We start from the raw sequence: 16763 nt of genomic DNA, 5'->3' as shown, positions 1-16763 counted from the left end.
TGTTGGTGGCTATTTTCAAACTATTTATTTTATTTTATTTGCTGTCTTGCAGAGTATCAGCTGGAACCTGGAGACCCTCCTTTATTGCAAAAGCCGCTGCAGATGTCAAGATCTGGAATTTTGCAAATTATTGATTGCTTTAAATCCGGTAAGAACCATACATTTTACTTTTTGTAGGGTCATTTTTCTTGTTGCAAAACAAAATGCTTTGCAGATATGTTTTAAAGTCGCACATTTCCAGCAGTATGCCATTATATGTGAAAGTGATAGAGGAGCATGTGAATACTGGAATCCTTATGCAAGAGTGGGACATGTGGGAATATTTAGGTTAAATAAATGTGGTTAGACGGATGCTTCTAACTGCAGATTTCTCAAATTTAGAAAATCCCTAGGTGCCAGACATGACCCGGAAGATTAAAACAGCATTGCTCCTTACCGGCATTATACAGCTCTGGATTGATTTTATTCTTCCTCAGAAGGGACGTTGGAGATGCATGTAAACATCCCTGCTCGTTGACACCAGTTCTTTGCTGTTCGAGGCATATGAGCTGCAGATTGTACACCTTAGCATTAGACCGCCACCTGGTGTTGGGCTCGGATGATTGCAGGTTGTTGTTGTCTTGGAAGAAGTCTTTGTAGTCATGAGATAGGTGACTCCTCCCATGGACAACAGTGCGCATGGTCATCGACTCCATCCTTAGATTGTTTTTTTCCGCCACTGGGTTCGGATGAAACTTTCTCCGCTCCGGACAGAAAAAGATTTTTCAGCAACTCCGAAGCGCAGAACTTCCACAAACTTCAAGAAACTACCTTCGACATCGAAGACCAGGCTTTTCGACGACTACTTCCATTCCGGTCATCGTAGTGGGCCGTTAGGCCTATCGACTCCGTGCGGCCTACACCACATGGAAAGAACTCCGTTCAAGAAATGCCCGAAATGCCAGGCAAAATTCCCACATAGCGATCACCACGAGGTCTGCAACCTCTGTCTATCGCCGGAACATGACGAGTCGACCTGCACAGCTTGTGCGTCCTTCCGATCGAAGAAAACTATCCGGATCGGAGGGCCTGTCGACACGAGATGAGATCAGCCCCAGCACCGGAGGATATCTTTGACGAAGAGGTCCCCTTCGTTCTCGAAGAGGACTCTCCTGATCTCCAGATCGTATCCGAGGCAGACGACTCAGATGACTCCATGCCATCGGGTCAGCGTGTGAGTACTACCGCCCCTGCACCACATACTCTGCCCTAATCGAAGGCTAAGCTCAGCACTCCGCCCAAGGGGCCCAGTCGAGACGAAAATCCACTTTGACAGCCCCGCCATCGAGCCCGGCTCCGAAGAAACCAACAAAGCCTTTTAGTGCCTTGACACAGAGTAAAACTCTCCCGTCGGCACCGAAACACAAAGACACCTCTGCGCCGAAACCAAAAGACCCTTAGATACCGAAGCCAAAAATCGTACCGGTACCGAAACCGAAAGAAGCACCGGCTCTGAAGCCGTCCACTTCTACATCGGTGCCGAGGACAAAAAAGCCTGATTCTGAGGTGCCCAAATCCTCGAACATGCCTATGAAGCTGAAAAAAACTCCTTCGGCACCAAAAACTATGCCACGGGGCGTTACAACACCTCCCAATGCTAAAGAAAGACCACAACCTCCGCTGGAGCCGAAAAAATCTAAGCCAAGGAAGATTGTAGAAGAAGAGGAACTTTTTACACTACATCCTCAACAAAAGAAGATTTATATAGACCCAAAGACAGGACGTGTGGGTACTACACCTCAAAAGAAGAGACCAGCAGATACACCACCCACACCTGTGGTGCCTGCAAAGAAGGACTGTGCAACATCTCCTATGCACCCTTCCTCTCCTACACCTCTTCTTCCTCCTTCTCCTGTACCTCCTCACATATCACTTCATATATCTCCTACACATTCTCCATTATCATCACATTCCTCACAGCAAAATGATGATGAATATAACTTTGAGGGAGGGGAGGATGAGGAAGAGCCTAGCTGATATCACATGGATGAGGATATGTGGGATTATTCAAACCCAAAAGATGTACCTATATGACTTTCCACACCCACAGGGTATGACTGACATTCCAGAACCGCACTAATACCCATCAAAGCCTTCCCCTCCAGAAGACCCAATTAGTTTTAGTCATCTGTTAAACAGAGCTGCGGTTTATCACGGAGTCCCTATGCACTCTGATGATATTGATGAGGATTTTCTCTTGGATACCTTTGAGCACTCTGAGGACTGCTCACATTCTTCCAATGATTAAGGGAGTAATCAAGCATGCTCCAGAAGTATGTAAAGACCCTGTACGCACAAGAATATTGACTCCTAGAATTGAAAAGAAATATAGACCAGCACCCACAGACCCAGTCTATATTAAAGGACACCTATCACTAGATTCATTAGTGGTGCCCAATGCTAGGAAGAGGGCAAATTCTCAGACATCTGGAGAAGCGCCCCCACCTGATAAAGAATCAAAGGTCATTGATGCATCAGGGAAAAGGGTAGCTGACAAGCTGCAAACATGTGGCGCATAGCAAATACACAAGCCCTACTTTCTCGTTATGATAGGGCTCATTATGATCAACTAGAAAAACTACTTCAACATTTACCAGATCAGTACAAGGATCAAGCAACTGACCTTATACAAGAAGGCATGGTAATATCCAATGCCTCAATAAAATGCGCACCAGATGCCGCCGACACAGAATCTAGTGCCGTAAATACCAGTGGCATACTTAAAAGACATGTGTGGCTACGCATTTCAGGATTTAAACAAGAAGTGCAAACTACCATTTTAAACCAGTCTTTCAATCAAAGCCAATTATTTGGTCCTGAAGTAGACCCCATATTAGAAAAAATGAAGAAAGACACCGACACTGCCAAGTCTATGGGAGCTTTACAGTATACACCAAATAGAGGCTCCTTTCGTCGCTCCTCCTACAGAGGAGGCTCCAAACAGTCTGGAGCAGACACTACAACGTCTTTTAAGTCACAGACATCCTCCAACAAGGGATACTTTAGAGGAGGATATAGGGGAAACAATAACAAAGGAAGAGGTCGCGGTAACAACAACCGATCCTCTTACACCACCAAACAATTACTTCCCTCTGCTCCCCCCACAGCATACCACTCCTGTAGGGGCAGATTAACACAGTTCCTGCCTGTCTGGAACTCCATTACAACGGACAAGTGGGTAAGACCGATTATCCAACATGGCTACTGCCTAGAACTTACAGCAACCCCTCCAAACATACCTCCGAGACAGCGTCCAATGTCTACAGACCATCTAACTCTGCTTCGACAAGAAGTGTTAGCACTTCTACAGAAGGATGCTATTCAAATAGTTCCTTTAGAAGAACAGGGAATAGGGGTTTACTCACTGTATTTTCTAATTCCCAAGAAGGATGGAACACTGAGGCCAATTCTGGACCTCAGGCCCCTCAACCATTACATACAATCAGATCACTTCCATATGATCACTCTACAAGTGCTTCCACTACTGCAACAGGGCGACTTCCTTACAACACTAGATCTAAAGGACGCCTACTTTCATATCCCCATACATCCTGCTCACAGAAAGTATCTAAGATTTGTACTAGAAGGACAACATAATCAGTTCAAAGTCCTTCCATTCGGGGTAACAACAGCACCAAGAGTATTCACAAAGTGCCCAGCAGTAGTAGTAGCACATCTCAGAAGACAACAGATACATGTCTTCCCTTATCTAGACGACTGGCTCATAAAAGCAAAATCGTTCAATCAGTGTGTCCAGCACAAACAACAAACAATTCAAACATTGTACGACTTAGGGTTTACAATAAACTACACCAAGTCGCACCTACAGCCTTCGCATGTACATCAGTATCTAGGAGCTACACTAAACACGTCCGCAGCTCTAGCGTATCCCAGTCCAGCCAGGATACAGAGCATTCAAGCCTTAGTTGCCATTTTTCAACACCAGCAGTATCTGCAAGCTAGGGTGTTCATGAGACTCATAGGCATGATGGCATCTTGCATCTTCATAGTACCACATGCAAGACTGCAAATGCGTCCCCTGCAAGAGTGCCTAGCACAACAGTGGAACGAAACTCAAGGTCAACTAAAGGACCTGGTGTTGGTAGACAGCCGCACATATCGCTCTCTGCAATGGTGGAACACCAAAAACCTGACAAAAGGGTGGCTGTTCCTAGAGCCTGTTCCACAGGTAGTGGTTACAACAGACTCATCCCTCACAGGGCCCATCTCTTACATCACACAACTCAAGGCCAATGGACCATTCAACAGAAACGGTTCCATATCAACCACCTAGAGCTGCTAGCAATATTTCTAGCACTCAAGACTTTTCAACTTCCAGTACAAAACAATGCTGTCCTAATCCGGACGGACAATATGACAGCCATGTACTATATACAAAAACAGGGGGGGGGACACTCTCTGCAACTGTCCCAACTTGCACAGAACATTTGGAGATGGGCCGTTCCTCAGAACATACATCTGCTAGCGGAACACCTTCCAGGGGGTCCACAATCAGATAGCAGATCTGTTAAGTTGGCAGGCACAACAGATTCACGAATGGGAACTACATCCACAAGTTCTTCAGCCATTCTTCAAAAGGTGGGGGCATCCACACATAGATCTGTTTGCCACCCACGAAAACGCAAAATGCCCAGCCTTCGCTGCCAGGTTCCCATTCCCACACCCACGGTCTGAAGACAATGCGATATGGATGAACTGGTCAGGCAGATTTGCGTACGCTTTTCCGCCTCTCCCACTCATTCCATTAGCAGTGCGCAAGTTCAGACAACAGTCTCTCAAACTGATCCTGGTAGCTCCCACATGGGCACGCCAACCATGGTTCACCACACTACTAGACTTTTCTCTAGCTCCGCATCAAAAGCTACACCTCACACCATCCCTGCTCACACAGAACCATGGAGAAATCGGACACCCAGATCCGAACCAACTGAATTTGGCTATCTGGCTCCTGAAGTCTTAGAGTTTGGTTATCTAAATTCATTAAAGAGGCTAGAAAACCCACTACTAGAGCGTGTTATGCAGCTAAATGGAAGAGATTTGCAATTTATTGCAAAAATAATCACATTGATCCCTTGGATGCATCCATCCAGAATATCATCTGTTATCTGTTACATCTACAAAGGTCTAACTTGACATATTCTTCCATACGCCTGCATCTTGCAGCAATTGCAGCATACCTACAAAACAGACAACATCTGTCTCTCTTTAGAGTACCAGCAATCAAAGCATTCATGGAGGGATTAAAGAGAATAATCCCACCAAGGTTACCACCTTCTCCTGTGTTGAACTTTAATATTGTACTCGCAAGGCTTATGGGACCCCCATTCGAGCCTTTACATAAATGTGAACTGCAATTCCTAACATGGAAAACAGCTTACCTCTCTCAGGAGGGTGAGTGAAATACAAGCTTTCACAATACAAGAACCATTTTTTCAAATGCATCCTAACAAAGTGGTTCTTAGATCCAATCCAAAATTTCTTTCAAAGGTCATCACTTCTTTTCACCTAAATCAATCCGTAGAGTTACCAGTGTTTATCCCAAACCCAGACTCTGTGGCAGAAAGAGCTCTACACACATTAGATGTTAAAAGAGCTCCTTTATACTATATAGATCAAACTAAATCCTTTAGGAAGACAAAACTACTGTTTGTAGCTTTCTCTCCTCCTCATAAAGGCAACCCCATCTCCAAAGGTGGGATTGCATGGTGGATTGTAAAGTGTATACAAATATGCTATGTTAAAGCTAAACTTACATTAACAGTTCCTCCTAGGGCGCATTCCACTCACAAACTAGGAGCCTCTATGGCTTTCTTAGGAAACATACCACTAGAGGACATATGCAAGGCAGATACATGGTCTACACCACACACTTTCACTAAACACTATTGTGTTGATGTGCAAGGCAAGCAGCAAGCTATAGTAGGCCAAGCTGTCCTTAAAACTTTATTTCAAACAACTGCAACGGTTACAGGTGACCACCGCTAAGGGGAGACACTGCTGCACAATCAATGCTAAGGTGTACAATCTGCAGCTCATATGCCTGGAACGGAATATGCTACTTAACAGTATGCATCTGTTCTTGGCATGTAGAGCTGCAGAGTTGTACACGCCCTCCTGCCTCCCAGGGACTTGTATCCGTTCCAGTTTTTCATCTTACTTAGATGCACACGCATGGACATCACTTTCGTACTGTATCTCTACTAACTCCATAATTTCCCATCATGGTGAAAAACAATCTAAGGATGGAGTCGATGACCATGCGCACTGTTGTCCAAGGGAGGAGTCACCTATCTCGTGACCTCAAAGACTTTTTCCAGGACAACAACCTGCAATCATCCGAGCCCAACACCAGGTGGCGGTCTAATACTAAGGTGTACAACTCTGCAGCTCTACATGCCAAGAACAGATGCATACTGGAAAGTAGCATATTCCTTCTGTGCCTTCATATTTGCTGCCAAATTCTTTCTAGTCCGTTCACAAGTTTTTTCCTTACAAATGTGTGCAAGGGCACCATCGTAAAACAATTTTAAACCTTGTAGGGAATGTCACAAACAAGTGTTATGACCGATCACCCCAGGGTGTGACTCTGGTGTCTAAATTCAGATCACAACTCCAAGTCCTGCAAGGAGTGTGCCCTTATGAAGCCGAAGGTGATCTGAGAACGCGAAGTGAAGCAAAGCTGTATGTCTCTGAACACAAGCAGTTAGCAAGCAGAGCTCTTGAGGCGGAAAGCCGAGAGCAGGACCTTTTTTAAAAAAGACTGATTTTTTTAAACTTGTGTATTGTGATAACGTGTACTTGATTTTAAATCCACGCTATTTTCTCTTGGCTCCCCTTCGTGATTCCCTCCCCGCGCAGCCGAGTCAGGCGCTGCTGCGGGTCGCAGGAGAATCGCCGGGACCCCGGGCCACGCCCATTGACACAGGCCACGCCCCCTTCGCTACAAAAGCGCGCCCTTCCCGCCAGCGCTTGTTAGCAAGCAGAGCTCTTGAGGCGGAAAGCCGAGAGCAGGACCTTTTTTAAAAAAGACTGATTTTTTTTAAACTTGTGTATTGTGATAACGTGTACTTGATTTTAAATCCACGCTATTTTTCTCTTGGCTCCCCTTCGTGATTCCCTCCCCGCGCAGCCGAGTCAGGCGCTGCTGCGGGTCGCAGGAGAATCGCCGGGACCCCCGGGCCACGCCCATTGACACAGGCCACGCCCCCTTCGCTACAAAAGCGCGCCCTTCCCGTCAGCGCTTGTTAGCAAGCAGAGCTCTTGAGGCGGAAAGCCGAGAGCAGGACCTTTTTTAAAAAAGACAGATTTTTTTAAACTTGTGTATTGTGATAACGTGTACTTGATTTTAAATCCACGCTATTTTCTCTTGGCTCCCCTTCGTGATTCCCTCCCCGCGCAGCCGAGTCAGGCGCTGCTGCGGGTCGCAGGAGAATCGCCGGGACCCCCGGGCCACGCCCATTGACACAGGCCACACCCCGACATATAAGGATGTTTTGGTTCCGGAGGCGCAGCGGACGGGCGCAGCGGGCGCGCCGGCGGTGCGCCGAAGGCAAGCCCGTCTGCGCCCGTCCGCGACCAGACGGGACCAGGGGCCATACCCCCTGGTTCTCACACAACACAGCGCAGGACGTATAGCTCGGCAGCCGCCCGTAACATACGAAGCACATTGGATGCTAAATGTACTCACATCTATGCACCATTAGAGCTCCCTTTTTCCTGCCCTGGATGTAAACACTCCTTTCGCAGCACTATGCTACCAGCTGAATCTCAGACGTATCGTATGTATGTACTAAACTGTCGATCCTTACCGAGGCATAGCACACAAATTGCCTTGCTGCTAGAGGAGCAAAAACCAGATGCCATTTTCTTGACTGAGACATGGCTCACATCCCAATCCGAACCAGACATAATCTCAGCTCTACCTGCTGGTTTTCAAATTCTTAGATTGGACAGGCCAGAGGGGAGAGGAGGAGGTCTGGCAATAATACTAAAAGATTCGCATCGCTGTCGGACCACAGCCGAAACCATCCCGGAATGCGAGAGTCTAGAATTTAAAATAGATTTTAATGCAAACAGCACCTTCTCCGGTACTCTGATCTACCGCCCCCCGGAGGCTACCAAACTGTTCCATAAGTCTCTTCCCGAAATCATAGCCAAAAGACTTATGACTTCCGCTAACTATACGGTCTTAGGGGACCTTAATTTCCATTTTAACTCCCCTTCAGATCATACTGCCAAAGAACTGACTGATGATCTAGGTGCTCTCCAGCTATCTCAGCTGGTCACAGCCCCTACTCATGAAAAGGGCAACCTTCTCGATCCAATCTTCAGCAATTGCAGCAATTTGACAGTCGATAAACCTACCCCCCTGCCCTGGTCGGACCACTTTTTAATCCCATTCACCTGGTGCACACACAAAACCCCCCTGTTGACCCCCCAAGTCATAACAAGGAGAAACTGGACCAAACTCCCCTTGGATTCCTGGACAAGCAACCTAGCTTCCACCCGCCCTCCCCCCTGCACGGACCCCAACGTGGCAAACACAAATTTTGAAGGATGGATTACAAATTCCCTAGACGCGATTCTCCCTCTTCGTAGTTCCACCTCAAAGAGGCTGCACAAATCAGCCCCCTGGTTTTCAGACTCTTTGAAAGATAAAAAACGCCTCTGTAGGCAACGAGAGAGAGCATGGCGTCTAGACTTTCTACCAGAAAAAAAGGTACAATACAGGGATGCCATCAAGGCCTATAAAGAAGAGATTATAGCGGCCCAGACCACCTATTTCTCGGACAGTATTATGGAAGCCAAATCCAAGCCCAAGGAAATCTTCCACATAATAAAACAATGCACTAAAGTGAACACAGTTCCCCCTCCGCAAAAAACTCAGGCACAATGCGACGAGCTTGCGGAGTTTTTCCACAATAAAGTCTTAAAAATCTACTCTACCTTTCCAACATCACCTATAACCCCTGAGGTAACTGACCTGCCTCTCTCGAATAATAACCGTCCCTCACCTGATCAGCCAAGCCTTGAGCACTTTCCCCCGCTAGACCTTGACATCCTTGGCAAAATGGCACGTCAAGTTAAATCGGGTTCCCCACGGGACCCAGCGCCACCAGGGACTCTGATGCAAGCAAGCCAGGCTACCTTGCCTGTTATCCTGGAGCTACTAAATTCCTCCATCTCCTCCTGCACTGTACCCATCGCCTGGAAGCAAGCCATGGTACGGGCGTTATTGAAAAAACCCAACCTGGACCCAAACGATCATTCCAGTTACCGCCCCATCTCACTTCTCCCCTGGGCAAGCAAGGTCCTGGAGAAGTACATAAACTCCCACCTGGTCCAGTTCCTTGAGAACAACGCAATATTGGATACGTCGCAGACGGGCTTTAGACCGAAGCATGGTACTGAAACCGCCCTATTAGCGGTCACCGAAGAGTCACGAAGGATACTAGATCAGGGAGGATCAGTGGCAGTGATCCTCCTTGATCTAAGTGCAGCCTTCGATACGGTCAGTTATGTCACCTTACTGAACCGTCTATCCAACATCGGTGTATCAGGCGAGGCACTTAGGTGGTTTGAATCCTTCCTGACCAATAGATCTTTTCAGATCTTTGATGGGGACAGAGTGTCAGCTAGACAACCACTAAATTGCGGAGTGCCGCAGGGCTCCTCCTTGAGCCCTGCGTTGTTCAACGTGTACATGAAGCCACTTGCTGGGGTCGTTGAACCTCACGGCATCAAAATTATATCATATGCCGACGATACCCAGCTAGTGGTTTCATTGGCACAAGAGAACAACAGGCAAACTCCGGAAGGCCTAAGGAGCTGTTTAGAGGATGTAAGGGAGTGGATGTCTGCCTCCTCACTCAGACTGAACGGAGATAAAACCGAGCTCATGCTCCTCGGACCAACTTCACCAGTGCCTTTCACCTCCCTATGGCCTCCATGTCTCAGCCCCCCTCCTATCCCTAAGGAAAGTGTAAAAAGCCTAGGAGTCTGGCTGGACAAAGGTCTCTCCCTCTCCACCCAGGCTACCAAGGTGTCCGCCACATGTTTTGGCTTACTCAGAACACTTAGAAAAGTTCTTCCGCTTTTACCATCAGAAGCCAAACAGGTGGCGGTGCAAGGCCTGATCCAATCTCGCCTAGATTCAAACAACGCCCTATATGTGGGGGCCCCCGAGATGACGCTTCGGAAGTTGCAGGTGGCACAGAATTGTGCAGCCCGCACCCTGCTACAAATCCCACGCACTCAGTCAGCCAGACCTGGACTAGAAAGTTTACATTGGCTACCAATAAGACAGAGAGTGTCATTTAAGGCGCTCTGTATCGCTCATCGGGCCTTTTGGCGGACAGGTCCGGCAATCAATAACAAACTAGTCATACCGTATCACCCCAACAGAAACCTTCGTTCCACCGAGGCCTTCCTGGTTGTGGTACCCAGAATTAGGAGAGCTAGGGCCGGAGGCAGGATGTTCTCCTCGAACGCCTCGAAGCTGTGGAATGCCCTCCCACTCCAGCTCCGGTCTAACCCGAACCTGCTATCTTTTCGCAAACAATTGAAAACCCTATTGTTTGCTAAATCCACCTAGTCCTACTCTCCTTCCATCGCCTATCTCTGTTTGCTCACTCAGCGCTTGGACGCCCCTGGGCAGCAATCGCGCTTAAGAAATTTATTTACAATTACAATTTACAATTACACAGAAAGAAACCTTTTGAGAGGCCCAGTTGCAAACCTTTGGCACTCTTTTGGCTCCCTCTGGCGTGCCTTTGGCCCTGAGGATCTGCGGAGGCCTCCATTGGGATTAATAATAATAATAATAATAGGGGCATTTGTAGAGCGCTGAGTTACGCGCACCGGCGTGTCCCCGCGCTGACGGTGAGAGGGCATAAAACAGAGAAAAGAGGCTGCTAAGCGGACCAACTTATCTAACATAGAGGTGGGTTTTTAATTTAGCTCACCACCCGTGGGCTGTCCTCTCCGCAATCTGCCTTGTTCAACCTGCCTCTGTTCCGCTCTTGACTTTAGAGCCAACTTCTAATACATCTCCAAAATCCACAGCGGTCATTGCATCATTGACGCACTCTGTTGCTATGGTCTTATCCGACTCAGAGCTGAATTGATCTCTGATTTGACTGAGGTTGCATGCTAAAGCCGTTTCGATGCACCAAGTCCCAGTTCAATCCAACAGAAGCATGCCTGGCGCGCAGAGCCTCACCACAGCGCTCCAACAAATTAAGATCAGCGTTACCGATGTTTTGGAGATTAAATTGGAGATTGGGGAGGATTACTTTCCTCAACACTATACCATCTGTACGTGGACTTGCAGGAGGCTAGTGGGCTGGATGCTTCCCCAGACACTGGGTTTGCTTTCTCCCTCTGGCCCATAAACTGAAGGGAGTGGCTGCTTCGCTGTGGTAATGTGACAGTCAGCTGAGTTGTTGAACCTACAGCTGCCAACTTTGGAAGTCCAAACTAATGTTCTTATGGAGGTTTTGCGACCTTGGCTGGACTTGTCTGAGCCCCTAATAGCATTGAATGAAGCTGACATACACCCTATCGGCATCTAGTCTTAGCCTTGTTCCTGCCTGCTGGAGCAGACAGGTTGCTAGGCTCCACAGACTTTTACCAGCCAGCCTGATTTCTTAACACAACACCAACACTGGGAAGTTTGGTGGTTCAGGCTTCCACCAGCAGGGTGAACTGAAACAATTTATGTTTTTTTCAGCTAGTCTAGCCCTCTGGTAAGTCACTGCCAGCTGTTTGCTGAAGAGACGTTCCCATGCTTTCATGGGACATGTGACACGTGAGATCATGTTGGCAGCCCTGAAGAATTCCGGGCCTACCTGGCTTCCACCAATCACGATTTCCTCCATTGGTGGCAAAATATATCACGTGAGGGAGGAAGGGTCTACCATGTACAGCTGAGCTTCTTTGAGAGGAGCACCTGTCCATCTTGCTTCAAGTGCAGAGTATTTTGGCCAAAGCAGCCTTGGAAAAGTAGGGAACAATTCATACCCCGGATATTTCCTTATTCAGAAAAGGGATGGTGCCTTCGTCCTGTTTTGAGTGTCTGTCACTTGAATGCCTTCTTGTGCAAGGGCACATCTAGGATGCTCACACTGGTCCAGGTACTGTTCTGCATCCAGGTGACTGTATGATGGCATTGGACGTGCAGGACACCTATTTTCATGTGCCAGTCCTGCGGTTCCACAGACGCTACTTGTAGTTCAAGGCGGATCAGAGGCCTTTCTAGTTTCCTTGGCTCCCCTTTGCCCACATTAGTGCCGCTCTGCTATTCACCAAAGTTGTGGCGGTGGTCTCTGCACACCTTCGGAGGTTGGGGAATCCCAGTCTTTCCTTAAGGAACTTGGGAACTGGCTGTTGAGGGTTGACTCTCCATAGTCTTAGACCATCTCCAGACAACAGCGAACTTCTGACATCATTGGCCAAGTTCACACCTGACTTTCACAGAATCCTATTTTTTAAATCAAGCTGCCCTGGAGACTGTAGTTTTAGGCCTCCACCACAGTGGGTCCAAGACATTCTGGCTATGATCCCAATGCTTTATCCTTAGTCCTGGGGTTTGATGAGAGTGACTCTGAGGCTTCTGGGTCTTTTAGGATCCTGCATCCTGCTCATCTGCTTTGTTCTGCTGTGGAATGTGGAGTCATAGTGGGCTCAGCACCAGGGGAGACACTCTGAATCTATCCAGGTTTTGTCAGAGACTTGAAAAGAGTTGCAGTTGTGGCTGCTCGACAGCAGTTGGACTAGCTTCAAACTCCTTTCCTTGCACCACAGCTGACGATGGCGACAGATGTAGTGGTGTTGCTGGATTGGGGAGGCTATCTGGGAGAAGCGGAGATCATGGGGATTCTGGTCTTCAGTGGAGACCTGACTCTAAATGACCTTTTTCGAGGTATGTGCCATTTGCTGGGTGCTGAAAGCCTTCCTACCATTCATCAGGGGGGAGTCTAGTTCAGGTTCTCACAGGCAACACCGCTGAGTTGGCATTCTAGAAAGCGTGCCTGGTGCCAGAAGACTTCACCTTTTGAAGTTGGGATATCCCTGGTCGTCAGCCCCATGGTGGGATCTCTAAACACTGTAGCGGCTAAACTCTGCAGTCTGCACGTGGTGGATAAAGAGTTGCGATTAAATCCTAGGGTGGCACTTGGAATCTTCCAGTAATGAGGAGAACCCCAGCTCGATCTTCTCACCATTGAATGTTTCATGTCAAAATATTGCGTATTGGAAATTTGAATGAAGTACTCTCTCCGAAGGGGTGGAAGGGTGCTTTCCAGATAGAGTGGAGCATGGTACTCCTGTACGACTTTCTGCCTCTACCGCTCATGCCAAGAGCTCTGAAGCAGGTCAGAAACAACCGATCTGAAGTCATCTTAGTAGCTCCACACTGGGTTGGGAGATGCTAGTACCTGGATCATCTGGACATGAGCATATGTCTTCCGTATATGCTACAACTTTGGGAGGATCTACTGTCGCAGGGCAGGGTTATGAACCTGAAACTGCGCATAATACAGCTCCATACATGGAGATTGATCAGTGACTGTTGATTGTGTTTAACATTTCTTTCGATGTTCTGGATGTCATCCATGCTGCCAGGGATCCTTCTACAAAGTCTGTTGACACTAGGCACTGGGATACATTTGTGACCTGTGGAGGCACCCACAATACAAACCCTTTCCAGGCAAAATTGTTGCATGTCTTTTTTGCTTCATCTCAAGCCCAGCAAGGACTTTCAATGGGCACTGTTAAAGGTCATTTGTGAGTCTTTCGTCCTTTGTGTTTTGCTAGACTTATCGTCCCTGTTCAAATCACTTGTGGAATGAGGTTTTCTAAGTCAATGACATGTTTCCCCCGAAACCCTTTGTGATGCCACTGTGAAACCTCAGTTTGGTACTTGCTTTCCTCACGTGCTCTCTATTTCAACAAATGCACAACTGTCCTGGTCGCTGTAACTTTAGTTTGTCACGTTAGTAAACTCCATGTGCTCTCAGTGCAGCCGCCTTACACCACCTTTTTTCCTGAGAAATTGGAGTGGAGGACCAGGGCTGCCTTTTTTTTTTTTTCTCCAAAGGTCGTGACTACTTTTCACATTGGGCAATCCATCACTCTCCAAATGTGTTTTGCCCTGTTTTATCCCTCAAAGGAATAAGAGTAACCCTAGAAGAGCCTAAGCTTCTACATTGATTGCATTAAAAGCCATTGGGTAGATGGTAAGCTTTTGTGGGATTCTCTGGAGCAAAGAAAGGCAAGAAAGTGTAGAAAAGAACTGTCAATATGGATGGCGCTCTGCATTAAATCTGATACATAGTAGCCACGAAGCAGCCTCCTGAATGACAGAGGGCCCATTCCACCAGGGTCAAGGCTGCTGCCACTGTGCTGACATGCGTAGTGCCTGTCTGACATCTGTTAGGCCGCAACGAAGAAGTCCATGTACAGGTTCACAAACCACTACAGCCTTAACAGTCACGTCCTAGAAGGGCATATTTACTGTTCGGCCCTACTGTACTTTTTGGTCTAAGCCATGCAGCAGAAGTTAAAAGTATCAATTACAAGAAAAAGTTACTTACATTTGGTAAGCTCTCCCTGGTGGAAATTCTATTACAGCAGATTTCTCACCTCCCCTTTCTTTGGAATGGTCTCTTTTCTCATCTAATAGGGTCTCAAACTAGCGATCTGCATACTGGTTCCTCTGATCACTGTTTGGCTGCACATCCTAGGTTGCTGACGGTGTCAAGAAAGAAACTACGATTGATGCCCTGGGGTGTGGGTGTGATTTCACCGTCACTCTTTGGACAGGAGGAAGTCCAGTAAGAGCAATGCAGTTTAAACTTCAGGATCCAGTCTGGTGTCTGTGGATATTCTAAAGGTGAGTAATCTGCAAGAGTATTCACCAGAAAGAGAATTACCTAGTGTAAGTAATGTGTTCTTCACTTAACAGATTATTTTTCTGTCACTTCATAGGTTGAATGTAAGGTCTCAACAAAACATTTAACATCTTTGGACTGGGTGTGGACCGGGCTCGGAGTTGTCTTCAGCCTTGCTTGTGCCTTTACTAACCAAAGAGCATGTATAGCAGAAGTTGGGAAAAATGCCGGACCTTTTGCCAGATCATGATCCCATCTGAAAGAGACACGTTGATGAAAGATTCCTTACCTTAGAATATCCCCAGGCGTCTGTTTTCGTCAGCAGTACCCCTGCGCGTCAGAAGGTGGCGTTGTGCGGCTCCGCGTCAGTCACTGGCGTTGTATTCGCCAAAATGACGTCACGGAGACTACTTAGGCGCCACCCATGCGCGCTGACGTCGGTTCTTTCTTTTTCCGCGCCAGCAAGCGCAGATCCGGTTAGACCACATATCCTAGTCACTTTTTGACTATTTTAGACTTTTTCGTCTTCCATTTTTGAGTCTGACTCCTGGTGCCACGTAGGGATGTTTAGATTTAAATCCTGCGGGGCCTGTCGCCGTACGATGTCGGTGGCCGACCCCCATGTCTCTACTATCTAGAGTGCGACCATGACTCCCGGTCATGTTCCGACTGTCTAGCCATGGCTCCGAAGGCCTTGCGGAAGCGTTACCATAAGCTGCTGGAGTTCCGGCAGTAGTCTCCGTACCGTTCGAGGTCCAGGCGTCGCTCGAGGAACTGCTCGCAGAGCCATAGTCATCGGTTCCCGGGGTCGAAGTCTTCACACTCTGATTCGGGTAAGAGACGTCATAAGAAGAAGTTGAAGAGGCATTTCCGCTCTCAGACGTCCCCTCCTCGGTCTCTGGACGTGGACAAGAGGGCCGGGGGTTCCACCCCCCGGCTCCTTTGGAGCATGTGAGTTCCGCGGCCTACCCACCTTATCCGGGTCAGTCGGCGACTCCTGCCCGGGTGCAAGATTTTCTTGCAGCCATGGACCGCCGCCTCGGGCTCCCGCCGGCGCACCCTCCGGCCCCGCGGTCCCAGTTGAGGGCCCTTCCTTGCTGCCTGCTCCGCTGCTGGCATTGCTCACTTTGCCACTGGATTCAAGCAAGCCGGGCTGAAGACGGCTGGAATGCCAGAAACCGGTCCCAGGATGCTTGTTTCCGGTCCAGGAAGACATGGCTTGGCAGTTCGGGCTGGACTGTTCCCATGAGGCACAGGGTCAGACTGATTTGCATATAGCCATGTCTGAACTGGGGTGGCAGAGTGGGCTAAAGAACGGTGATGGATTAAACCCAGATCTTTTGACTGGGTGTGAGTGTTTGATTGATTCAGATGCTCCGTCCATCACCACCCCCTTTTGTGCCGGCGGCTTCGGCCCCGCAGGGACCTCTGCCGGCTGCTCCAACGCCGCCCGCGGCTCCGATCCCGGCGTCGCAGTGGATTCCGTTCTTTCCACCACCACCACCCTTGCCCGGGTTCCCGGACAATTTTGCTCCTGATTGGGACCCTAATTGGGACACGGAGCCAGACCGGCATCGACTGGTGCCGTTCCCAGCGTCGTTTGACCATTTGTATTCCCCTGTCCCGCCCCACCACCGCAGCCCGTTCCACAGGCAGTGAAGGAAGGGGATGACTGGGAGGGGGTCTGAGGACCCTCTCGCACGGCAGTGCAGGTCAGAATAGGAATGGACAGAAGAGCTAGAGGATGCTGGTGGCCTTGACCTTTCCTCTGACCCTGGTTTTCTTTCTCCTCCTGCGGTAGCTATGGAGGAG

The 16763-nt window shown here is 48.3% G+C and overlaps 1 protein-coding gene across 3 annotated transcripts in view; it reads left to right on the top strand.

The window, feature by feature from the left end:
* The window catches only part of ZNF800 (zinc finger protein 800), a 230245-nt gene that overhangs the window by 148839 nt on the left and 64643 nt on the right, over window positions 1-16763 (top strand). For all 3 annotated transcript variants that reach the window (XM_078679098.1, XM_078679100.1, XM_078679099.1), the window contains exon 4: window positions 53-148. In XM_078679098.1, coding sequence (XP_078535224.1) covers window positions 53-148 — 96 coding nt within the window. The remainder of the gene's footprint in view (window positions 1-52; window positions 149-16763) is intronic.

Source organism: Lissotriton helveticus, chromosome 1_1 (assembly GCF_964261635.1).
Source record: "Lissotriton helveticus chromosome 1_1, aLisHel1.1, whole genome shotgun sequence".
Classification (NCBI taxonomy): domain Eukaryota; kingdom Metazoa; phylum Chordata; class Amphibia; order Caudata; family Salamandridae; genus Lissotriton; species Lissotriton helveticus.
This window is presented reverse-complemented; position numbering and strand designations above follow the sequence as displayed.